Source organism: Sinohyriopsis cumingii, chromosome 11 (genome assembly GCF_028554795.1).
Source record: "Sinohyriopsis cumingii isolate HCF-2022 chromosome 11, ASM2855479v2, whole genome shotgun sequence".
Taxonomy (NCBI): Eukaryota; Metazoa; Mollusca; class Bivalvia; order Unionida; family Unionidae; genus Sinohyriopsis; species Sinohyriopsis cumingii.
In genome coordinates, this window is record NC_142971.1 from 45,364,485 (window position 1) to 45,392,331 (window position 27,847).

Sequence of the window (27,847 nt, forward strand, 5' to 3'; positions counted from 1 at the left end):
CTAAGCTGGTTGAGTCAAGTGTGTTTATTTCACTTGGTATAGAGTACAATATACAATTACAAAATGTATATCCATATCACACAAAGATATTATTAAGCAGGCAAAATAGTATTGCAGTGTATTGCGTATAATCTATTTCAATGAAATGTAATTATACATCCAGATCCTCTCTCTCTCTCTCTCTCTCTCTCTCTTGATTCATGCAGATATGGGCCATCTTGAATGCCAGGCATACCAAAATGTTTTAACTCGGTATTACCTGCAGACATTTTAAATGGCAGGGTGCTAAACCCTGAATTTCTTGGGCATTTGGCTATCCTTTCATAACATTTTGCTATCCTTTCATAACATCTTGCTTCCCTTGAAATATCATTTTTGTAGATTATAAACCTCCTTATTTTTTAAAGGTAATGGTTCTTTCATTATTATAAATGCCTTGTTTTGAATACATTTCTATGTAATTTAGCAAGTGAAACAATTAAATATGCAAAGTGTGCAAATATTTGTCTGCCTTTTACTTTGGAAGAGCGACTCTGCCCTCACTGTATGCGACCCTTCCTTTTCTATTGGTCCTTTGCCCTTTTTTCATGCTATGGGAAGCACTATTATTAGACCCACATTATTATGAATCTCATAAAACCTCATAGATTTATGTACCAAGGAAGTTAGTGATCAATGATTAAAGTATTTCAGAGTACAAAATCTGCTATATTTTGCCTACTTAAAGCGTGATTATTAAAATAAATGTATGTTAATGGATATGGAACTAGCCAAAGCTATTAAATTGCTGTTAATTTACATTCAAAACATGCATCAAATAAATTGTTGATATAGTATGATTTAAGGCTTCCTTTTCAAAATCTTTTGTGCTTTTCATCTTTGGTTGAAGGATTTATCTATGCAAGGAACTGAAGATCCAGCCCTGTATTTGACCTTCGACCCTTTGAGCTCAAATGTGATAAACTTCTTCATTAGCCTGAGTCCAGATTATAATCCACAACCATGTACATAGAACTCATGTCTTAGTGCAGAAATCATTTTTCTTCTTTCAGTCACTCTAACCTTGACTGTGCCCTTTACCCGACCAAATGAAAAGAGTATTTAGGTAAACATACTGGTTTTGTATACTAATGTAGTTAGTGATGAATAATGAAATTGTTTCAGTGCACAATATATGCAATTTCTTGCTGACTTTGATTATTAAAAGCAAACTTCAATTTTAAATTAAAAGCACACTGTTTGATTATCAATCAACAGATTGATTTATGTAATACTAATATAGAAACACCCATTTTCTCAGTAGAGTTCATGTAAAAACTGACCTCGCTGTATAAAAGAATAGAGAAATTACTTAGAGTATTTTTACGAGGGGGTCAATTTATATGGGCCAAAGCACCTGGAAATTATATGTCAAAATTCACCTTGACTTAAAAAATGTAAAATATAGTAATAACAGTTTTTGCATTTTGGAATAATGGGTCCAGCTATAAGATTTATGAATGGTGGTCAGGATAGTTCTTTCTAATAGCAATATGCCTTGATTGTGGCTTTAATATGCCGCTGGCAAATATTACAGTTCTGTAGTTTGTGTGAACATACAGGACAAGCAGAAAGGTGACCACAGGGTAAAAAAACGATGCAGGCTTTTTCTTGCAGACATGTTTTACACAGAAACTGATGTCGTAAGTACTTGTTCTCTTCTTCCAACTTTTTATAATCCTCAATGCCTAGAAATAAAAATTGATAGAAATGTGATTTCTTTTTTGTACTTGTTAATCAGAGCATTTATCTACTTCTTTAACCTGTTATGTGTTTAGGCTATTACAAAACATATCAGAAAAGAGTGAAGACAAGAAGCTTTGTAAAATTTGAAAAATAATTTATTTCCCTAGAATATCAAGTGAAAAATGTGAAAAAAAGAACTTACGATTTTACAAATCAAATCCAAAAATAATCCAAGAATTAAACAATAGAAGTCCTATTATTAAAAAGTCCTAAATAAAACTGAGTTCGAATCCTGATGAAATCCAAAATGAAAGATGATGACGTCTGTTGTAACCTGTGAAGTGCTGCAGTGTCAACAGTCTCCTGTTGAATCACAGAAAATATCATTCCAGTTTTTGAATTCTATATAAATTTCGATAAATGTCCTCGTCCAAGAATTAATTTAGAGCACTAGTATTTCTAGAGGAAATAATTACTTGAAATCCAAATAGTTTGAAGAAAATAAAATAGGCCTAATTATCCCAAAACTTGTCACAATAAAAAACAACTCGACTTCTCAAGTGTTAAGGCACGACTGACTATTCTTTCTCAAAATATCAGTAATAAGTCTAACTACAACGCAAAACAGATGCCCAGATGAGGGTCACATGGTCATCTTTCTAGAACAAAATAGAAGCTTTTTAAACGCCTAACATCATGTACTCCCAGTATGACCTTAACTGAAATCAATGGTTCTTACTCTGGGAAAATATTTAATTTTTTTTTAACAAGTTGTTTACTAGAACTGCCTTTGTTTCTTAATCAAGGTCAGGAACTAGGTCAGCATTAGATACAATATCTCTATTATTAGCTGTTTACATCAAAAATAAAAAAACAAATCAATCAGAACTGAATTATATTCTAGACAATATCAAATCCAGTAAACAAAGTTACATTATAATAGCATGTAATAGAATTTTTAAAAAGATTTAACAACTAACAAACAAATAATTAAATTAAATATAAATTAAATCAAACATATATAACAAACATATTTCCAAACATTCATGCATATAAATGCAACTATTTACAAAGTTATATCTATGTAATGTATACTGTAAATCACAAAGTGTCATTCAAATTGTACAAATATCGTCAATTTTGCATGCTACTGATGCAGAAATCTTTTAGCAAATAAATGATCCTTAAAAATCTATCATATCATTTTCGGTGAAAAACATTTTCATGAATATAACTAAATTTGCTAAATATCTGCACTCTTAGTGATCAACATATTTTGATTTGCTGCTTATGAAAACATAGGGATTCATGTACAACGATACATAGATGGATAATAATAGTTGATAGTAATACTAGCAATCTATATATAGTAACACAATCCAGGTTTTAAGGTACTATAATGAGGTATTTCCATGCATAACATTATGTTTCATTAACTTGTATGCCCACTTTAAGGGGACCCCAAATATTAGATAAATAGATTATTGGATGAAACGATACATGCATATTTTTGTGAGATAATTCCATACGTGATTATTATAATTTATTCCACAGAGTAGTAGGTTTCATACACAATGACTAGCTGCCTAGTTTTCAAACTGGCATGTAATCCCACACAATTAAAAAATGAACATGCCCTCAGAAATTTGCATGTATTTCAAAGAAGATAATTTGAAGTTGCCCTATGTATTGACATGTATTCCAGTGAAATATATGAAGGCTTGCCCTCTGTATTGGCATGTATTCCAATGAAATATATGAAGACTTGCCCTATGTATAAACATGTATTCCAATGAAATATATGAATGCTTGCCCTATGTATTGACATGTATTCCAGTGAAATATATCAAGGCTTGCCCTATGTATTGACATGTATTCCAGTGAAATATATGACGACTTGCCCTGTGTATAAACATGTATTCCAATGAAATATATGAAGGCATGCCCTATGTATTGACATGTATTCCAATGAAATATATGAAGACTTGCCCTATGTATAAGCAAGTATTCCAATGAAATATATGAAGGCTTGCCCTATGTACTGACATGTATTCCAATGAAATATATGAAGGCTTGAATTATTGTAGTTACTGTTATTGCTCTTGTTAACTTTAAACTATTTCTATATTTTACCTGGGTTCTTTAAACTGTCTTCATATGCACAATCTTTGTTGAAGCCCTCGCGTCTATTCTGTGTTGTACCACACTGAAACACAAAATATAATAATAATTACAATCATTGAAATTTACAGTTCACATCGTTAATTTCATTCAATACAGACAATATACATTTTCTTTTCAATCATCATGCTGGTATGGTATGGGGGATTATAACAATCAAACATATAAAACAAATTGTATTCATGCCAATGTATGCATGAGTTTGTGAGTTACATATGTAATTACATGTCATGTCCATGTTATTCATGTATCTGTACATTTGTATGTATTGTAATTAATCTCATAAAGAAGAAAATAATGGATTACTAAATGTTTGTGTTCTCAAAATGTTGAAATTATAATTCTAATACATTTCTCAGTTATTAATACACCCCCTACACTCCCCCACACTCCCACCCACACATATTATTCCAAAGTGTCACCCACCTACCACCCCCACATTCAAGCCAAAGTGTCACCCACCCAAACTGCCACACTTGATGTGCTCTCTGCCCCCAGTAAATGGATTTAAATTCTGAAACATTGTCCATGTCTATATACAACCCCTAAATTGTACCCACAATTTTTCCATCATAAAATAGTGTTGTAGGAGTTGTATTTATGAGATCATACATGAATACAAGACTGTAAAGTCATCAACATCTTTAACTGTGAAAAGATAGGTAAAAAAATATATGTATTAAATAAATACATGTAGATTTTTTCCTTTAAATAGACAGTCACTCCACATATTTATTTTACAAATCAAACATATTTGTCATTGCTTTACAGCACAACATTGGAATTATTTCAGATATCTGCATATAAGCTATTATGCAACATTACATTTCAAATTGGTAACCAAGATAGAACATCAAAACATTGTAATAAATATCTCAACATGGAAGCATGAAAAGATATATGAAGATCTTTCCATGTTCCCAAGACAAGATATGGTAAGTGAATAATTTAGGAAATATTCTATAGCCTAATTTCATAAACTGTAATTGTTAAATATTTAGAAACATTTACTCACAATGGAAATAAGTATCCATTTCACCAGATATTTCCACTAGAACCTATTTCATATTATATCTGTATAACAAAAAAGCAACTGACATATTTCATATCATGGAAAATAATTCATGATTCATTGACAGTGAGTCGGTGACAGATCCAATTTAACTGGCAGAATGGAGAATGGTTTAGGAAAATGATAATGAATCAAGGAACTAAAATTCCATGTGTTCACGAGCAACTCTTCTGTGTATACATTACATGGAAAGGTGTGATGTGGAATAAAGGGGTCTGCTCTTGCCACCCCTATGGTCCACTGTACCTCTGGTACAAGAGAGTTTGCCTACCTATGTAATTATATATAATAGGCAGGTATTGTAAACAGCTGCAGTCCCTTATTTGATTCTTTCCAGTCTTTGAGGTCTAGACAGACTTGACACCTTTGTCACCAGAGACAATGGCATGCCTGGTTACTTTACTGTAGGTTCTCATTTCATGTCCTGGGATCTAAAGTATTAAACTATTTGCTTGAGATGACACCGGATAATCCCATTATTTCCATGTGTCTTGTTATTAATAATCTGTGGTCAGATTATCCCACTATTTGCTTGTGTCTTGTTATTAAAATCTGTGGTCAGATACTCACACTATTTGCATTCCAATATTAATACTAGTAGTAGGATTCAACTGGGTCTGTTCTTAATGTAAATTATTCGATTAATGCAAATTGTATTTGATTCAGCAAAGTCAAGATAGGTACAGTAAAACCTGTCTTGAGAGACCACTGCTATGAGAGACCACCTGTCTTGAGAGACCAGGTTCTCCATGTAAAGATTTAGAGATTATATAGTGTTATAACCTGTTATGAGAGACCACCTGTCATGAGAGACCATTATGTTTTGGCAGAAGGGGTGGTCTTTCAAGACAGGTTCCACTGTAATTTACATTTTGGAGAACAGTTGGATTACATGTTAAACAGTTTGTATGTTTTGAATTTTTGGTACAAATAATGTAACCTACTGTACTATGTACAATATATACCTCTGCAGTTGTGACCTTGCTACATCTAAACTTCTCAATGAAAATAACACATTTTCTGTTGAATAAAAGCATGGAAAAGGTATGTACAACATTTCTTTCTCGTCCAGTCACTCAAAAAGAGTTTAATTTTATTTTGTCTTCTGCAAGTTAGAGGAAGAGACTGAAGCTTAGTGCATATTTTGGGCTGATTCAGGGAAATTCCATCTTCGCTAACCAAGCTTCTACAGATGAGTTAACATATCAAGATAAAAAAAATAGCTGATGACAAAAGAGTCAATTGTCACAAGATCTTTATCTCGCATCAGAGCAAATACATGTGCCTAAATATACAAAAGAATGAAATAATCTTTTCTGGGCATTATTTTGCAATCTTAGCTGTGTCATATATATATATATATATATATATATATATATATATATATATATATATATATATATATATATATGTTATGTATCCACTATGTTTCATCCTACAAACCTCATCTGCATCTACATGTCCAATCCGTAAGTCACCCATCTTTTGTAAAAGAACATGTGCACATGATGGGTAAAACTTTTCATGCTCTGTCCAGGCGCTATCTCCAGGTCCCAACTGAGACGGTTTTCCACTAAAGCAGTAACATGTCACACTGTCTCCATCCCCTACAATACAGCAAAAATAACAAAACATTATAACTCACACTCAGTATATATATATATATATATATATATATATATATATATATATATATATATATATATATATATATATATATATATATATATATATATATAAGTCACATTATGTTAATGCTTTTTACAAGATTATGTACAAATTTATCTGTACTCAGTACATGTATATGATAATATATACTAACAGTACTAAGTAAAACTTATATACTAAACAATGAAAATTAAGTACTACCAACTTAATCATTTAATTCAATACAATTTCATATGTCTATATTCAGTGAATCTTTCTGACATTGTAATAATCTTTTAAAAAAATGATAACATCCTGAAACTGTGCTAGTAGTGAATGGGGTCACTTTAGCAACAATGGGAATTAGCATTAAAAACCACCCTGGGTCACTTTGGCGACAATGGAAATTTAACATTAACCACCCTGGGTAAGATTAGAGACAATGGAAATTTAACATGGGCAAAAAACCCTGGGTAAGATTAGCGACAATGGGAATTTAATATGGGGAATAGAGTTTGGGTCTGTCTAGGGACAAGGGGAATTGAACATGGGGAATAGAGTTTGGGTCTGTCTAGGGACAAGTGGAATTGAACATGGGGAATAGAGTTTGGGTCTGTCTAGGGACAAGGGAAACTGAACAGGGGAATAGATCGTGGGACTGTCTAGGGACAAGGGGAAATTGAACATAGGAATAAATCGTGGGACTGTCTAGCTTCAAGGGGAATTTAACATATAGAAATTGAACATGGTGGGTCTGTATAGCGTCAAGGGGAATTGAACATGGTGGGATTGTCTAGGGACAATGATGGTAGAGGGTCAAACACAACAGAGACAGAGACATACATACATTAGTACAAGCGTGAGATTTATATATAAAGCATTACCAAGACCTGAAATCTTGCTGGGGTGTTCAAAAATTTGCATAATTGTAATGATGCTATAAATAGCTATAATCAAGGAAATGCTCAACGACAAAATGGATGTGACTAAAAGTAACCCTAAAATGACGAAATTGTCCCAGAATTTAAAGGAAAATAAACATATCCCCGAAAATTAAGTTACAATGGTTTAGACTAAAATGGATAAAATTAGTAACTACTTACAATATCAACTTGTGTGACGATCGTGGATAAACACCCATGTATCTATTTATAGCTATAATCAGCTAAAATTCCTATGAAATCCCACTATCTATTTATATTACAACTTGTGGGTTATTCCTTTGGAAAACCCCACTATCTTTTTATAGCCTCAGCTTGAGTGACGTTCATATTTATGAACTCAAATACATATGTATAGCTACAACCTGTGGAAATCCCCAAGTCCATATTTATAGTCTCGAAATTTCCAGCCTCAGTGACGTCACTGTACTGAACACTAGGGGATAAATGTCAACAGTGTTGCAAGTGGCTGACCTGAATACACGCTACTGCAGGTAGGTAGGTAGAGTGTATCTGATAGGGATAAAGTGAGTTTTATAGGGACAAACAGAGGCCAATACACACACACCCATACACACACACAACGTACGCGCGCAGACATACGCACACACACATACACACACACACACAGAGGGAAGAGGAAAAACAAACCTCAAATATACTATCAACACAGAAGGGAGATAATACAAACCCCAAATAAACTATCCACACAAACGTACGCGAACGCATACCAACCCCAAATATATAATCAACACAGAAGGGAGATAATACAAACCCCAAATAAACTATCCACACAAACGTACGCAAACGCTTGCAAACCCCAAATATACTATCAACACAGAAGGGAGATAATACAAACCCAAATAAACTATCCACACAAACGTACGCGAACGCATACAAACACCAATTATACTATCCACACAACGTCGCTAACGCATACAAACCCCAAATATACTATCCACACTCGGGAGGAAGAAGAAAAAAAACAACCAAATATACGATCTACACAACGTACGCGAACACACACACACACACACACACCACAGAGGGAAGGAGAAGAAAACCATTATACACTATCCACACGGAGTGAAGAAATAACCCTTTATATATACTATTAACAGAGAGTGAAGAAAAAAACCCATTATATTCCATCAACACAGAGTGAAGAAGAAAAAGTTTTTTGAAAGCACCTAAGCCCTCACCTGCAATGACCAACTCTGCCAAACACCTACACCCCACCCCCCACTCCCAACACTACAAAACCCATTTAACCCGTTATTTTATGGCATCAGTGTGTGATTTAGGAAACATCAAGACACAAAATGATGGATGAATAGACTGACTATTGTTTACCGACTTGCATGCCTAAAGAGCGTGCGTGAAGGAAAACATCCTTCCATTTCAATTCTAACTAAAACATGATCCAGAGGGATAGAGAGAGGTGAAAGAGCACAATTTCATAAAGTGTGAGTAAAAACAAAACACGCTATCCTTATTATACAATGTCAAGACCAAGAGACACTTACGTTTTCTTTCTGGTCTATTCTCTTTTAGAAGGCAGTATGAAATTTCACATCAGGGCCAACGCATCAGCTCACATTGTCAATTTTTCCATTTCCATGTCTTTACTGGCACAAGTTCTTCATCATCTTCAATTTCTTCTTCTTCTGAATCCCTCTTCTCTGTTTCGTTTTGTTTCTGTTTCTTCTCTTTTCTCGTAGGGCACTCTGAATCCCATTGTCCTTTCTCCCGACAGCGATATTAGGCATATTGACTTTTGTCTCTCTTTCTTAGACGAAGCAGGTATTCTGGAGACAAATACCCATTTACCTTTGCAGATATAGCAAACTTCATCAGCACTTACACACTTTCGTATGACTCTCATCAAATCAACGACCAAAAGAGTAAGTTTTGTTGCCACTTTCGCCTGTGAATTATGCTTTCGTATGACTTTTAGCAAATATTTGACCAGCAGGTCGATCTGTGCTGACTCTTCCATCTTCTTGATCGTTTGAGAGTGGAATGAATACTCTGACGCTAAGACACTCTCCTCATATACAGGGACCTGCTGCGTATGAAGCCTAGTCAAATGTAATTTTGCAATAAGATGAAACGATTTCATTGAGGAAGTAAAAGGCAATGATGTACCGTATCGCCTCACACAAAACCTGAAGTGTTAGTTCAAATCCGTGTCAGCGATTTCGAAGACGACATAACTGGGCTTTAATCAATGATCTCCAATTATGCCACAAAACCACGAGTCCTGATTCACGCCAAAAGAAATTTCGTTCGGTCCATAAAAAATAGTATCACATCTGAGAAACGCAAAAACGAACTTCCAGAAAACTGAGAACGACGGCTTACACCTACAACGTAAATGTATGAGTTCAAGTTGTGCGTAAAACTTAGTCAAATTAAATTTTTATAGTCAAGACGAAACGATCTCTTTTCGAACAAGAAAGCAGACACCAAGCGACAATGGCGATCCGTGTCACAAAACACTTTTCAAAATGTATATTATCAGAGGTTTGTTCTAGCGATCTGCACGGTTAAATTAAATGTTGATGTATTTTGCAATAAGACGGACACAATTTCCATGGGATCGCCCATGGTACGATTGTTCGTGCATTAGTTTAATTTTTAAAAACATTTTTTTATATAAATCGCCTATAGGATAGACTCAGTAAAGCATGGCCATTCTCGTCACTGTCTGAATAGCTACTCAAGTCAATTCGAAGCGAACGCGGTAAGAAAATAAGTATAGCCAATGAAATGGCTTACAACGGGTGATGCATTGTTTTGTTCTAGGACTGTGTGGCATAATAATTCCTATGTTCTTGCGTTGTTACCATTACAGTGCAGACAGACTGAAATGTGAACTTACAAGCCCTCTTTGTGTGTGTGTTGTACCATTTCTTCTTACCACATCAAAATACTGAGCGTCACAGTATTGGTTCGCGTTTTCAAGCTGACCATTTTTTTTTATATCTCACTTAAACATTTTAACATAAACACTCACACTCACATCGGTAGAGTCAGAACAGACGTGTTACAGTATTGAGGGGCATGTTATCTTTTTTTTTTTCAAACTAATAAATTTGGGGTTTGTATGAAGTAAAGAACCGAAAGTACAGTGAAACTCAAGGATGATGACCCAATCTGTCTGTCTATTGATGCGTGTATTTACTTAAGAAGAAATATGACCTCTAAACCACAAAGAGATACGGCAAGCATGATTAGATTAAACACAACGATGTTTTCCTTCACGCCCGTGTAATTTAGAGTTTCAATCGTCTTTGAAGACAAACTTGGTCTCCTTTTGTAGGGCTTGAAATAAGAAAAAAAAACTGAAAAATCTTAAGCACTTTGCTACAGATAATTTCATCAACAGACTAAACAACATAAATACCGTTACAACAATAGAAAGCCTTAAATCTTCTATCAAAAAGAAATGCATGAAAAAAATTAAAGATTAACGATAACTAACCAATGAAACCGAATTTAACAAAGGCAATGACATGTGAAGAAATGCCTCTCACTTTGGAAAGGTAGGCGAATGTACTCTGTCATGCACCATCAACTTGAAAAAAATTATAAACAGAGAGAAAACCTGAATTCAAAATTCAGTTGTTTTTTTTTTCTTCAAAATTATTTGGTTTCTTTTTTTTTTTTTTTGGAACAAATCTAAGCACTAATATAGAGTGGAAAAGGGAAAATGCACATACAAGCTTTGATATTTCTGAAAAAATGAGGGGATATTCCTAACGTTCATAACCACCTATATATGCTTGGACTTGTCTGTGACTTATCCACAAAACAAGATGTACATATTTCTGGTCAAGCTGCAAGTGTGTGCGTGTTTTTGAAAATGGTAAAAATGGGATATACAATTTTCTCGTGACACTTATAAAGTGAAGAGTCTGTGCAAGTGTCAAAAGCCAAAGTCATATAAGTTTTGTATTTTGTACGTCTTGTAAAGATTTCCACTTTAGAAAATGTGAAGTATCACAAGTTATTATCACAAACAGAAGTGGAACATAGGGGCTTGCAAGAAAGAAAATAACCCAGACAGTTGGTGTCATCAAGAGTGCTAGAGACGGTACCCGAACTTGCTTGCTTGCTTACTTGAATTAAAGTGATTTTCGCTCTAATGGAGCATGTATCACTGGTTTAATAACGCACCGCGTGATTTTCAATTACTCCTGGGGAAGGAAAGAGAGCCTCATCCCCCAGGCTTTTATGTACTCACAGACTATTTTTAAATTTAGCCACTCAGGTGTAGGACTAACTAGTCCTTAACAACCTGACTGAAAGGCTTTAAACATGAGTGGGAATTGTCTCACCACACACTCATTTTTCTGTCCGAGCGTGGTAAAGGAGGAAAAAGGTGCTCAGCAAGACAGCCATGGATGTTAAGTACTCACCAAAACGCTAGCCCGTACTTATTTCAAATCAAGTCCCGTTTTTGCTAATGGACAATAAAAAGTACCAATAATGTGTTAACCACCTTTGCAATTAGTTCAAATCTAACGAGTCTGTTAAATTTCCTAACTTATCTGTCTAATATTAGTACTTAGTGTACATAAAAATAGCCATACTGATCTTATTTAAATTATTATGTCTAAGCGACATATACCAGTTTGGTCACTGTTAGGTTTAAAAAGTTATGTTTGTTGCGGTGTTCCAATGGGTCAAGTTCGTTTCGAGAATAGTTTAGTCAAGGAGGGATACCAAGCCAAATATGGTTCCCTATTTAATAAAAAGCAATCTTTTGGAGCCCTAAAAAAATCTGTTTTATCTGTTAGAAGGTAACACGTCTCTCTTTTGCTTTCACGTTCTTTCCCGCACTCCTAGTCTCATGATTCTTGATATCAGGAAATGCGTAGCCATGATGGGCGGTAATGTAAGCAGCGGTTTCTACCAGTTGACTGAGGGGGTATCCAGTGTAGGCTTGTCTGTAGAATTGGGGAAGAACTCTGACCCCTAATCCCCATTGAGAAGGTCATGGTTTAAAGGTGTCTAGAGATTTGTAGGCAACGTATTGTATGGCTGCCCTGCTATGTTGACGTCATACAATGCTTTATCTAGCCCCATTTCGGTGTACTTCTCAACGAGGGTCAGCGTCCCCCTCCTCCTCCTCCTCAACCGCCTCAATTTCCTCTTCTGGTTCTGATACTAATTCTTCAGTTGAGGTAGATAGTTTCAAATCCGCTGCTATGGTGTCTGTCGCTGTTATTGTTGTTGTGGTTGTTCTTTCAGCTGAGATTGCCTGTAGTATCGGAGTGAGAAAAGAACGTAGTGCCTCCTATAATTACATTTGAGTTTGCCATACCGTTTGTCTAACATAATTGGACCTTTGTTTTGCCACCACTCTTTCCGGGACGGGTTGTTTGTTAGGTATAGTCGGCTGTTGACTAGATGTTATTTGTGTTCTCGAGGTGGGTGGAGTGCTAACTGGCTAGGTCTGCATTTCTTGCTCCCGCTGCTGTTGCGTATATTTCTTCCCTCCACACCGAGTTCTGGGCCTAATTCTTTAAATTTCGTTGTACCCGAACTTACATTATCCATATTATCACCAACAAAAAAACAACAAAAAAAACGCACAGACCTAAAAGAAACACTCACTCACTTTTTACAGAACATTACTATTTTTAAAATTTTGATAAGCGACGGAAACGAACAACTTAGAGTCACACTTTGTAACCAAGATAAAGAAATCATGTGCTGATAGACTCACTTCTGTATTTTTTCTTCTAACTGACTAACATATCATAGGCAATGGAATGTTATTTCTTTTCGAGAGTATGGGGTAGCCCTGAATTTTTTTTTTTTGGGGGGGGGAACTTGAAGCTATGGCGATCGCTTAGGTTATAAGATGACGGCCTCCTCTGACGACAGGCTTTCTCACAGGATAAGGTCTGCTTCTTCGGAAAAGAGAAGAAGAACTCTTTGGTGTCGATACAACTGTTGACAAAGCCTCTGTCAGGTTCATGCTGCTGCTGTTGCTGCTCTCTCTGCTGTTTATGAAGTCTGTACTTCTCCATCCATTCTTTTTTCTCCTTCTTGAATTCCTCCTTGAAGAGCTCTTCTTTCAGGTCTTCAGTGACTTTCAACATTATGATATTGTCTATCTCTTCAGGTCTCGGTATCAGACTTGTCATGACCCTATGCAAATTCACATAGGCTTTGTTCAACTTGGCTAATCTTGAGCACATCTTCGTAGGAAGATAAGTTAACAATGGATGGGCAGACTGGAGACTACCCCGGTTCTTAAAGTCAAAGCGCGGACGTGAAGCAAAACATTACTACACGGTTTCGAGCCGGAACGTTCAAATAGTGTTATGGGAGGGATAGAGAGGAGTCAAAGACATAAATCAACATTCCTATAGCCAAACAAACCACAAAGGCATTTTTTTCTTCAAAACACAACATTTTTTTATTCATACTAACAAACAACTAACATTTTTAACAATAATCCAACAATATAACATCAAACATTTTTTTTTTCAAATCACAAACATTTTTTTCAATTTACACATTATTTTGGACAGGGCTGACAACGTTGTGAATGAAACTGTGATTTCCACTGTTGGAAGTCATTAGGCCATTGATGGACACTACGTTTCCTAGCTTGAGACAAAAGATAAGCATAATGGTCATAAAACCATCGATCTACTTTCACATCGTTTCTAGAAGAAGAAGAACGAGGATCAAAATGAGTCACTAAATGTTCTAAAGAAAAGCCCAGGCTGCGATGATGCAGAAAATACACACAGTACTGTCCGCACACCAAGGAATCTGTGCCTTGTAATGTCACATTATTGAATCGGGTGGTCTGAGCATTTCTTCTCATAAAGTCGATGACATCGTCTTCCAAAGGGGGCAATCCATAGGAATCAAAATATTCCACACATCCTTCTTGAGGAAAGTAAACGGCTACCCAGTGGGTTCCTGGGAGATGACTGTCGTCCGTGTTGATCACATAAGCTTGATGGTTTTGAGGTGTGCAATGAGGGAGTTCATCTTTAGCACAGACGACAGGATTCCAAGAAGCAGTGTACGAACTGTGGTTCAAAAGGTAATAAAGTTCTCAGGTATCCATTTTTTGTTTTTTTTCTTCTTCACAGGTAATGATAAGTGATCAATTCGATCCTGACTTTTTGCTTGAAAATGTCTGACAAGTAACCGTTTCTTCGCCTTGTCTCCCAACTCTGATCCAACAGAGCTTCGATGCGATGGATCTCTTGAGTTGTTAATGGAGGACAATAATGTTCACGCAAGCCTTTATACCACTGTTGTAACACGTCTTCTTCCGAGATGAGACTCCAAGCTTCGTCCAGATATTCGTCCAATTTGTCTTCTTGACTCAGCATCAGGCATTTATCGTGTTGAATTTCACTGGGATGATCGTTATGACATCCATAGCAATCTTTCTTGATCAATTCCTTAATTTTTTTTCTGTCAAGACTATAGCATAACAGGAAACTAAATGTGATTCTTGTTCTGGCCATCTAGACTTCATCATGATGACTTCTTCGTCTTTGTCTTGGGGTTCTCCTTCCTCAGGATCTTCACATTCCATGTCCAAAGAATCCCTACTATACAAACATTGATAAAAGTCTTCCATAACTTCTAATAGTCTAGAATGACTTCTCTCAAACTGTTGGTTTATATCGTATTGTCAAATTCAGCATACAGGAGGACGTTCACCGTATTATCTGCGCGTAGATTTTCTGCAAACTGAAATTCCACACGCATCTGGCCGGATTTTATAGGGTGAAAATGTCACTCGTCGCTCTCTTGACTTACAATTCGTTAGAGAACCGTTTTCGAAAATGGAGTTTCACTGTAACTTTCCCTTTGGAGAATGGAATATTTTGTCCCAGATCTCCTTTTATAGCAATGTTGACAGTGTCTAAATACGACTTACTGACGGGCAAATAGTGAGGATGTACAAATTCATGGTGTACGTGATAGGTGTTTGCACCTTCCTGGTCATTGTTTGTGGTACTATCCACTTTGAAAGGAATGTCACGCAGTAACGGCACAGAGGTGTGTCCCACCACGTTGTACTCCACCACATCGGAATACACAAAGATCAAATTAAGTCCTTGGTTCAGTTCTACCGGGTTTCCAAAAGCTCTGTAAAAATCCATATTACTTTTGATCTTGGGGCTCAAATTGTTTGCTACCATTTCTGCATGTCCACCCAAAATTTCAAACAAACTACCATTGAACCTGAGGGACAATGTGTCCGTATCTTGAAATTTGATCATGAGACGATGAGCCACTTTATGGTAGTCAATCTTCACACTTTTTTTGGCTCTGTACAGTGCTTTGCCAAAGGCTAAGTTGAACCTGTCCGCAATAGTGTCCACCAAATGTTCACCACTAAAATAATAACCTGAAGGAATTTTCAAGGTGTAGATAATGAAGGCTGGATTGCTGGCTGGTCTTGTGTCCCCTAAAAACCCGATGTTATTGATTTCTTCCTCCAATTGGGCATTCAGGATTTCCACCTCGAAAGTGTTTTGCTTTTCGGTGATGTTTTTGATTTGTGTTGGGTGAATGATTTCCACTAAAGCCACTTCCCAATGGGCTTCGTGATCTAACTGAATGGTCTGAGGTAATTTGACCGTGTAACAGCACAACGTGTTCTTGGGAAACACCTCCATGGAACTGTCACTGGGTAAGGTTAAGTAAAATTGGTTGTTATTGCTCATAATTCCAGAGTTCTTTGGCTCTCCGAGGTGTTACTGGAAGTCAGAGGAGTGTCTCCGCCCAAAATGGAGTTGTTGTTGGAGTGGTGGCTGGCACTGACACTGGACACAAGGTTCCCGTGGTTCCCGTGCGAGGAGAATTTCAGGAAGGGATTAGGAAGCAGGTAACCGATGCAACTGCTCAATACAATGGTCCACAATTGTTCGTCTCCTTGTTGCAAACTCAAATTGGCGATGGCTGCATCGATCACACAATACACCACGAAGGTTTGGCAGAAAAAGACGATTTGCGTTATAGGCACACGTTCTCTATACCTCACCCACAAGGGTTGTTTTTGTAAATCATGCAGAGAAGAATTGGGTGAAGGAGTGATCGCAGTAGCTGAATCTGTGTGAAAGGGAATGATGGTCACTTCTTTTTATAGTCGATGACGTGCGAAGCGTCGATCCAAGAATGATAACTGGTCGGATATCCTTTCCAACGTACTTTGACTTCTTTGACACGTCGTTTGTCCACTTTACGGTTTCTGCGTTTGACAATGCCTTTGATGTCGTACACGTCGTCTTTTTTGGTGACACGACTTGATTTGAAATAAGTACGGGCTAGCGTTTTGGTGAGTACTTAACATCCATGGCTGTCTTGCTGAGCACCTTTTTCCTCCTTTACCACGCTCGGACAGAAAAATGAGTGTATGGTGAGACAATTCCCACTCATGTTTAAAGCCTTTCAGTCAGGTTGTTAAGGACTAGTTAGTCCTACACCTGAGTGGCTAAATTTAAAAATAGTCTGTGAGTACATAAAAGCCTGGGGGATGAGGCTCTCTTTCCTTCCCCAGGAGTAATTGAAAATCACGCGGTGCGTTATTAAACCAGTGATACATGCTCCATTAGAGCGAAAATCACTTTAATTCAAGTAAGCAAGCAAGCAAGTTCGGGTACCGTCTCTAGCACTCTTGATGACACCAACTGTCTGGGTTATTTTCTTTCTTGCAAGCCCCTATGTTCCACTTCTGTTTGTGATAATAACTTGTGATACTTCACATTTTCTAAAGTGGAAATCTTTACAAGACGTACAAAATACAAAACTTATATGACTTTGGCTTTTGACACTTGCACAGACTCTTCACTTTATAAGTGTCACGAGAAAATTGTATATCCCATTTTTACCATTTTCAAAAACACGCACACACTTGCAGCTTGACCAGAAATATGTACATCTTGTTTTGTGGATAAGTTACAGACAAGTCCAAGCATATATAGGTGGTTATGAACGTTAGGAATATCCCCTCATTTTTTCAGAAATATCAAAGCTTGTATGTGCATTTTCCCTTTTCCACTCTATATTAGTGCTTAGATTTGTTCCAAAAAAAAAAAAAAAAGAAACGAAATAATTTTGAAGAAAAAAAAACAACTGAATTTTGAATTCAGGTTTTCTCTCTGTTTATAATTTTTTTCAAGTTGATGGTGCATGACAGAGTACATTCGCCTACCTTTCCAAAGTGAGAGGCATTTCTTCACATGTCATTGCCTTTGTTAAATTCGGTTTCATTGGTTAGTTATCGTTAATCTTTAATTTTTTTCATGCATTTCTTTTTGATAGAAGATTTAAGGCTTTCTATTGTTGTAACGGTATTTATGTTGTTTAGTCTGTTGATGAAATTATCTGTAGCAAAGTGCTTAAGATTTTTCAGTTTTTTTTCTTATTTCAAGCCCTACAAAAGGAGACCAAGTTTGTCTTCAAAGACGATTGAAACTCTAAATTACACGGGCGTGAAGGAAAACATCGTTGTGTTTAATCTAATCATGCTTGCCGTATCTCTTTGTGGTTTAGAGGTCATATTTCTTCTTAAGTAAATACACGCATCAATAGACAGACAGATTGGGTCATCATCCTTGAGTTTCACTGTACTTTCGGTTCTTTACTTCATACAAACCCCAAATTTATTAGTTTGAAAAAAAAAAGATAACATGCCCCTCAATACTGTAACACGTCTGTTCTGACTCTACCGATGTGAGTGTGAGTGTTTATGTTAAAATGTTTAAGTGAGATATAAAAAAAAAAATGGTCAGCTTGAAAACGCGAACCAATACTGTGACGCTCAGTATTTTGATGTGGTAAGAAGAAATGGCACAACACACACACAAAGAGGGCTTGTAAGTTCACATTTCAGTCTGTCTGCACTGTAATGGTAACAACGCAAGAACATAGGAATTATTATGCCACACAGTCCTAGAACAAAACAATGCATCACCCGTTGTAAGCCATTTCATTGGCTATACTTATTTTCTTACCGCGTTCGCTTCGAATTGACTTGAGTAGCTATTCAGACAGTGACGAGAATGGCCATGCTTTACTGAGTCTATCCTATAGGCGATTTATATAAAAAAATGTTTTTAAAAATTAAACTAATGCACGAACAATCGTACCATGGGCGATCCCATGGAAATTGTGTCCGTCTTATTGCAAAATACATCAACATTTAATTTAACCGTGCAGATCGCTAGAACAAACCTCTGATAATATACATTTTGAAAAGTGTTTTGTGACACGGATCGCCATTGTCGCTTGGTGTCTGCTTTCTTGTTCGAAATGAGATCGTTTCGTCTTGACTATAAAAATTTAATTTGACTAAGTTTTACGCACTACTTGAACTCATACATTTACGTTGTAGGTGTAAGCCATCGTTCTCAGTTTTCTGGAAGTTCGTTTTTGCGTTTCTCAGATGTGATACTATTTTTTTATGGACCGAACGAAATTTCTTTTGGCGTGAATCAGGACTCGTGGTTTTGTGGCATAATTGGAGATCATTGATTAAAGCCCAGTTATGTCGTCTTCGAAATCGCTGACACGGATTTGAACTAACACTTCAGGTTTTGTGTGAGGCGATACGGTACATCATTGCCTTTTACTTCCTCAATGAAATCGTTTCATCTTATTGCAAAATTACATTTGACTAGGCTTCATACGCAGCAGGTCCCTGTATATGAGGAGAGTGTCTTAGCGTCAGAGTATTCATTCCACTCTCAAACGATCAAGAAGATGGAAGAGTCAGCACAGATCGACCTGCTGGTCAAATATTTGCTAAAAGTCATACGAAAGCATAATTCACAGGCGAAAGTGGCAACAAAACTTACTCTTTTGGTCGTTGATTTGATGAGAGTCATACGAAAGTGTGTAAGTGCTGATGAAGTTTGCTATATCTGCAAAGGTAAATGGGTATTTGTCTCCAGAATACCTGCTTCGTCTAAGAAAGAGAGACAAAAGTCAATATGCCTAATATCGCTGTCGGGAGAAAGGACAATGGGATTCAGAGTGCCCTACGAGAAAAGAGAAGAAACAGAAACAAAACGAAACAGAGAAGAGGGATTCAGAAGAAGAAGAAATTGAAGATGATGAAGAACTTGTGCCAGTAAAGACATGGAAATGGAAAAATTGACAATGTGAGCTGATGCGTTGGCCCTGATGTGAAATTTCATACTGCCTTCTAAAAGAGAATAGACCAGAAAGAAAACGTAAGTGTCTCTTGGTCTTGACATTGTATAATAAGGATAGCGTGTTTTGTTTTTACTCACACTTTATGAAATTGTGCTCTTTCACCTCTCTCTATCCCTCTGGATCATGTTTTAGTTAGAATTGAAATGGAAGGATGTTTTCCTTCACGCACGCTCTTTAGGCATGCAAGTCGGTAAACAATAGTCAGTCTATTCATCCATCATTTTGTGTCTTGATGTTTCCTAAATCACACACTGATGCCATAAAATAACGGGTTAAATGGGTTTTGTAGTGTTGGGAGTGGGGGGTGGGGTGTAGGTGTTTGGCAGAGTTGGTCATTGCAGGTGAGGGCTTAGGTGCTTTCAAAAAACTTTTGTGTAGATCGTATATTTGGTTTTTTTTTTTCTTCCTCCCGAGTGTGGATAGTATATTTGGGGTTTGTATGCGTTAGCAACGTTGTGTGGATAGTATATTTGGGGTTTGTATGCGTTCGCGTACGTTTGTGTGGATAGTTTATTTGGGGTTTGTATTATCTTCCTTCTGTGTTGATAGTACATTTGGGGTTTGTAAGCGTTCGCGTACGTTTGTGTGGATAGTTTATTTGGGGTTTGTATTATCTCCATTCTGTGTTGATAGTATATGTGGGGTTTGTTTTTTCCTCTTCCCTCTGTGTGTGTGTGTGTGTGTGTGTGTGTGTGTGTGTGTGTATGTGTGTGTGTTCGCGTACGTTGTGTAGATCGTATATTTGGTTGTATTTTTCTTCTTCCTCCCGAGTGTGGATAGCATATTTGGGGTTTGTATGCGTTAGCGACGTTGTGTGGATAGTATATTTGGGGTTTGTATGCGTTCGCGTACGTTTGTGTGGATAGTTTATTTGGGGTTTGTATTATCTCCCTTCTGTGTTGATAGTATATTTGGGGTTTGTTTTTTCCTCTTCCCTCTGTGTGTGTGTGTGTGTGTGTGTGTGTGTGTGTGTGTGTGTGTGCGTATGTCTGCGTGCGTACATTGTGTGTGTGTGGGTGTGTGTGTATTGGTCTCTGTTTGTCCCTATAAAACTCACTTTATCCCTATCAGATACACTCTACTTACCTACCTGCAGTAGCGTGTATTCAGGTCAGCCACTTGCAACACTGTTGACATTTATCCCCTAGTGTTCAGTACAGTTACGTCACTGACGCTGGTAATTTCCAGACTATAAATATGGACTTGGGGATTTCCACAGTTTGTAGCTATACATATGTACTAGAGTTTATAAATAGGAACGTCACTCAAGCTGAGGCTATAAAAAGATAGTGGGGTTTTCCAAAGGAATAACCCACAAGTTGTAGTATAAATAGATAGTGGGATTTCATAGGAATTTTAGCTGATTATAGCTATAGATAGATACATGGGTGTTTATCCACGATCGTCACACAAGTTGATATTGTAAGTAGTTACTAATTTTATCCATTTTAGTCTAAACCATTGTAACTTAATTTTCGGGGATATGTTTATTTTCCTTTAAATTCTGGGACAATTTCGTCATTTTAGCGTTACTTTTAGTCACATCCATTTTGTCGTTGAGCATTTCCTTGATTATAGCTATTTATAGCATCATTACAATTATGCAGATTTTGGAACACCCCAGCAAGATTTCAGGTCTTGGTAATGCTTTATATATAAATCTCACGCTTGTACTAGTGTATGTATGTCTCTGTCTCTGTTGTGTTTGACCCTCTACCATCATTGTCCCTAGACAATCCCACCATGTTCAATTCCCCTTGACGCTATACAGACCCACCATGTTTAATTTCTATATGTTAAATTCCCCTTGAAGCAAACAGTCCCACGATTTATTCCCATGTTCAATTTCCCCTTGTCCCTAGACAGTCCCACGATCTATTCCCCTGTTCAATTTCCCTTGTCCCTAGACAGACCCAAACTCTATTCCCCATGTTCAATTCCCCTTGTCCCTAGACAGACCCAAACTCTATTCCCCATGTTCAATTCCCCTTGTCCCTAGACAGACCCAAACTCTATTCCCCATGTTAAATTCCCATTGTCGCTAATCTTACCCAGGGTTTTTTGCCCATGTTAAATTTCCATTGTCGCTAATCTTACCCAGGGTGGTTAATGTTAAATTTCCATTGTCGCCAAAGTGACCCAGGGTGGTTTTTAATGCTAATTCCCATTGTCGCTAAAGTGACCCCATTCACTACTTGTGCTGTTATGTCTGCCGAAAAAAATGATTTTTTAAAATATTAATCTTTACTATTTTTCTCAGACTTCATAACGTGTCGTTGAATTGTATTCAACTTATTCCAAGAAAAGATGATTTGCATTAGAAATAAATACTAGTTAAATAAAAGGTCATGGTCAGTATGTATATATATATATATATATATATATATATATATATATATATATATATATATATATATATATATATATATATAACTGCACATGTTCAAAATTATACAGTTTATTCCGACTCGACCATGGTCCGAATTCGCCAGTATACTGAGATGCAATTTGATTAATGTCTAAGAACACAACAACAAACCAAATCAGAAACATTTTACCAATGTAATGTTTGTTTTAATTAGACATATAGGCTTTACATTTTTCAATTTTTGGCCATAAACTTTAGAATCTAAATTTCATGATACATCTTTCCTTCTCGATTTCCCTTTTAAAAAATGGACAAACAATTAAAAGATGATATCAATTTTCGACAGCTCTCGATTTAAACCTTCTACATAGCTTATGTGTTAATTCTCCATCGTACCGAAATGTTTCTACATATAAGTTATGCGATACTTCGCTAACTCAGTTTTCAGTGCATTTTTAAAACGAAACTTTATTACACACACGTACTTTTCTTATGATAAGTATTCTTTATGTATGAAATGATATTCTAAATAGTTTGATGACATCACTGATGATTTACAGTTTTTTCATTGACTGGAATCACATTATCAAATTTATTGTTCCATAAATAAGAAAATTCAGTACCATCTAATAGGTGTAACTTGAAATGCTAAATTTTTCCCGCTGTAAAAGTCGCCTTTATCAGCATCGATATTCAACATATCACGTGTTCTAAAACTCAAACTATCTCTAGTTACCAACATACTAGTCCAACATTTTAACAAGAATAATTTTATAATGTAAAACGGTGAATATCTCCCCCTATCATCAAACAGAACATTCAAACTAGTATTTTTTCACCCAAATAATTGTCTATAAAACTGCATATTATTTTTTTTTGCCATATTTTTTTTTTCTGGACGGAAGTCACAAATCAAACGAGAATATCAAAATATTTAATTTTTTCTCTTACAGGCAAAATAGTGTATTTAAATAATTTATAGAAATTAAAATGAGCTAAATGTCACTGAACACTTGAGTACTTTCGTCTTCATAACCATAATCCATTTATAAATAAATGCAAACGTAGGTACCTAAATAAGTCTACATTTTTCTAATATTTCACCATTGTACTAAGGTGATGAGCCTCTCTTTTTGTCTCTTTCAAAAAGCAATTGATGGTTTGCAAGTGTTAACCTTGACGTCCAAGAACGACTAAGTGATTCTAAAATTATTTAGCATGGTTGTTGGTTACTATTGAGAATTTATGAAAATAACTCCATTGTCTGCATAGAGTAACAAAAATAGGCAAATCGTCTTAAAAGAAAACACCAACTACATTTACATGACGTTATATATATATACATGTAACATAATAAAAACTGCGAATAATATTGGTGAGAGAGGTTCCTATTGTTTCAAGTTATAGTGTGACTCGGAAAATTCTGAAAACTATTTATTGTATTTTACGCAAGATTCCACAGAATTATAAATAGCACACGTAAAACCTTTCCCTGAACTGAAATGACCTCCTTACGGGTTAATTTATGCTATAAAAAAAATCGCAGTTTATTTTAACGATTGCTATCTCATAATCGATGAGTGCGTAATGTGATTTTTTCCCCCGGAACGCAACACCTTGGAAATAGTTACGTAGATGACAGATATGCAATATACCGTAGATCTTTTTTAATGCTTCTAGACACCATGCTAGTTTTCAATTATCGTTTCAATATTTGTTAGCCTATTTATGGAATCTTTCATTCAATATATTTGGGTTTTTTGTGCTAATATACTAATAAATGCAATACCCCATAGTTATAAACTTCATAAATAGTATTTTTCTTATAATTAGGAACTATAAACAGATTAATTCCATAATTCCGGTATTGCCAACCCTTTTGGAGAAAGCATTAAAAAAAAAACTCTGCAAGGGAAGTTAACAACTTCAACTAAGTTAACAATCTTTTCAGACAGTTACAACATTCAGAAAGTCATTTGCGCATAATTTACTATATTGCTTACTATTTCTTGTGGGGACCCTTAGTGGCAGAATGATCTAAAGCGCTCGCTGTTACGAATCACTGCCGTCTCACCTCTGTCTGCGTGGGTTCGAGTCTCGGACTGGGCCAATGTGGGTACATGAGAAAGCTTGCTAGTAGCTTCTCGTGGTGGGTGGTTCTTCTTCGGGGTTTTCCCGGGTTCTTCCTCCACCATTTATACTGGCCGCCATGTATAACCTAAAAAATGCGTTAAACCCTACAACAACATCAACTACTTCTTGTTATTGTTTTTAATATTTTTTCTTAAAAATCCTACTTGGGTTCGATTTGGCCATATTTATTATCTTGATACCCTCTTTAACAATATGCTTCTTCTTGCAATCTTCTTTTGCTTTATTAAGACTTAATCTAGCTTTATATATGTACTATTTATTGTAAGTTTAGTTTCCATGTTGCCAGTTTCTTTTGGACATTAAACTCAGTCCCTGCTTTCTGACAACTTTTAGCAATCAAAACATTTCCGTTTGGTTTAATTTTTCTGTGTAAATACTTTCCTTCCAAACAATGGAACTGCATATTTCAAAATAATAATTGGGGGAAAAAATCAACGATATAATTTAATACATCAGGATTATCTGCAGTGCCGACACTGACGTTAAGTCAGGCACATTTTCATATCTATCATACACACATGATACAAATGTGTCTATTTTATCATACACACATGATACAAATGAGTCTATTTTATCATACATGGTACAAATGTGTCTATTTTATCATACACACATGATACAAATGAGTATTTTATCATACACACATGATACAAATGAGTCTATTTTATCATACACACAGGATACAAATGAGTCTATTTTATCATAAACACAGGATACAAATGAGTCTGTTTTATCACCAACTAAATTTTTCTCTTTGTCAGCAATGACTTCCAATACTTCCGTGTTACGTCTCTTAATTTTATTTGTTCTATGTTTAAAAGCAGTCGTGCGTCATGTATATTAGACTGACTGTATTAATGTTTTGATGGAACTAGGGACAGATAATGGATATTGTAAAAAGGGTTTGAACATAAATGCAAACTTGAAGAACAAGAGACGAGAAGAGAAGAGAAAAGAAACAAATTGCTCCTCCAAACATCTCCAAATATAATTCATCGGATTTTTTTATACCCCAGACATTGTGTTGTCAATGTTGAAGGGCTTGAACTCACCGTTCACACACACACACACACACACACACACACACACATATATATATATATATATATATATATATATATATATATATATATATATATATATATATCTCATTCCTCCGAGCACCCCCACCCCCTAACATATGCCAGCAAATACATAAACAGATGCAGTTTATCTGTTTTATTTGGTGTTTAATTTATTAAATAAAGTCAGAGTTCGTATAACTTTAGTAATTTTGCTTGAAAGAATGAAGACTAGATGAATATTTATGTAAGTAAGGAAGAAAAAAATGGTGAAATTAGAGCTCCATGATAAGAATAATGACGGAGTTATAAGGTGTGATAAAAATTACAGAATTAATGACATTGGTTAAAATAACACTAACCTCGGTATACAAATCCTGCTTCTGCTAGTTCCATGGGCTGCAGATGACTGTCCTTTGACCAGTTATCAAAGGTTTCTACTCTACTAGCAACTGTGTAGAACAGGGGAAAGGTAGCCCCAAGCCTTTTGTTAGACAGGTCCGACATTGGAAGTTAAGCTGAAAACAACAGTTGTGACCTACAAGACATGCAACGTGTGGATTTAAGATACCCGAAACGTCAGCTGAACTGAAAGTACCTTCACAATATTATGAACAAAAAATACGCCGATAAAATAAAAGAGAGCACACTATATCAGTAGTCTAAGCATCATGAAGATAAATATATCGATTATGGTTTTCGTTTCTAATTACCTTAGCCTGTGCCTGTGAATAGAATTCAAACGGATTTCCCCTTTGCTAAATTTAGCTGATGCCAGTAGCGCCAATCTATTTTTAGAGTACTTTCAGGTTATTTAATGGGAGGTGTATATTCTCTGCAACAAGAGCATAGTAGTGTCATTTTCTGTTCGAAACTTGGTGACGGTGCTGCTAGTAATTTAGCATTTATGAGAGCCGGAAGTGAAATATGTTATCCCATGACCCGTTTTTTGTTTGTTTGTTTGTTTTGTTTTAGCTTTTTTAATTGGCCGGTTAACTTATTACAAGAACTGCAGCGGGTGCAGCTGTATTCACACACACACACACACACACACACCACAATGTTCATGGAATGATATTGAAAAATCTCTTTCCAAATAATCACACTGCACATACGTTCATACATTTTATTCAGGTATGACAAGTCTTTTATCATGTCCTTTAGATGGTCTGGACAACAAGGCTTATCCACCCCCACGGCAGCTTGTAATCCACCCCACCCGATTTTAAACACGAAAAGCATCAAGGATAAAAAAAAGGTGCACAAACGTGTTCATTTCATTAGTTTGTTTATCATTTAGAACTCGACTGCCATCGTCTGTGATACCTCGGTGACGTTATATGCGGAGGGAGCGACCTCTGAATTACGCATGATTTAATTTACTCTGGGTACATGTGTTGGGCCGATATAAGGGAATTTTATGGGTGGGTAGTGTTACAAGGTCTACGGAAATTTAATATTATGTGTTGCTTATTAGAGACTAAAGTAGTACAGAAATCATGAATTCTAGGCTACTCATGTAGTATGATTAAAAAATGTTAAGTTACGAAAACGGCCTAGTAAAACAGTGAGTTGAAAACTTTAAAAAATATTGGATATTTTTAACGGGATCTTTACTACGCAAGCTTCAATGAAACTGATTTTAAAAAATCTGTATGTACGTATGTCTATACGTATGTCTGTGCGCATGGTGGATCATGAACGGTGGGTGTGGCCAATACAAATGTGGGCCAACCCAATTCAGGAGAACTGTGTGCTGTCTGTGCGCATGGTGGATCCATGAAGGGTAGGCGTGGCCAATACAAGTGGGCCAACCTTAGAACGGTGTGCTGTCAGTACGTATGTCTATATGTATGTCTGCGCATGGTGGATACATGAAGGATGGGCGTGGCCAATACAAGTAGGCCAACCCAGTTCAGGAGAAATGAGTGCTGTCTGTGTGAACATCAAAACATTCTAACAAATATCACAGCAGGGAAGCATTGCAATATAGCCTACGTTTCTGACAGATACAAACTTCTCAATGATTAATCTGGCAAAGTTTCTGGTGAATAAAAAACATGTAAAAGGTATATACAAAATTTCTCACGCAACCAACCACCCTCCAAAAAGTTTTTATTTTTTATTTTTTATTATCTTCTTCTGCAAGGATTAGGAGAAGAATGAAGCTTCATGTTTAGTCTGGCTGACAGGGAAACTCCACGTCAGACAGTAGATAGTGGTACATCTAATAAAGATATGACCATGCATGTAATTGGAACCATTTAGACTATGGAGGGGGATTACCGACATAATTCTATGCGAGTATTTTCAAATCTTCCTTGATGCATTATTGTAAATGACTTCTTGCAAGTGTTACTTTCATAATTCTATCAATTTATATTGTATTCTTCACTGATGCAGATTATACGTGGCAGTTTGCAAGTGCTACTTTCCTTCCGCATTTTTTATAATGACTGCTTGCAAGTGCTACAGCCATAAT

At 36.1% G+C, this 27,847-nt stretch overlaps 1 protein-coding gene across 1 annotated transcript; it reads right to left on the reverse strand.

Moving 5' to 3' along the window:
* Position 1: 1 nt before the first annotated feature.
* On the reverse strand, positions 2-26,068 carry LOC149788049 (baculoviral IAP repeat-containing protein 7-B-like). Its single transcript, XM_089974328.1, has 4 exons — positions 25,728-26,068; positions 6,422-6,585; positions 3,859-3,931; positions 2-1,727 (listed from the first exon to the last, which is right to left on the reverse strand). The coding sequence occupies exons 1-4, from the start codon at positions 25,870-25,872 to the stop codon at positions 1,522-1,524; spliced, it is 588 nt and encodes a 195-aa protein (XP_089830454.1). The 5' UTR covers positions 25,873-26,068; the 3' UTR covers positions 2-1,521.
* Between the last annotated feature and the right edge of the window lie 1,779 nt (positions 26,069-27,847).

Excerpts from the sequence above, each read along its gene's own strand:
- LOC149788049 (XM_089974328.1), bottom strand. The coding sequence starts at position 25,872 with ATGTCGGACCTGTCTAACAAAAGGCTTGGGGCTACCTTTCCCCTGTTC. Across the intron at positions 6,586-25,727 it reads AGCAGGATTTGTATACCGAG|GGGATGGAGACAGTGTGACA; the intron begins GTTAGTGTTATT and ends GCTGTATTGTAG. Across the intron at positions 3,932-6,421 it reads GACATGTAGATGCAGATGAG|TGTGGTACAACACAGAATAG; the intron begins GTTTGTAGGATG and ends TTTGTGTTTCAG.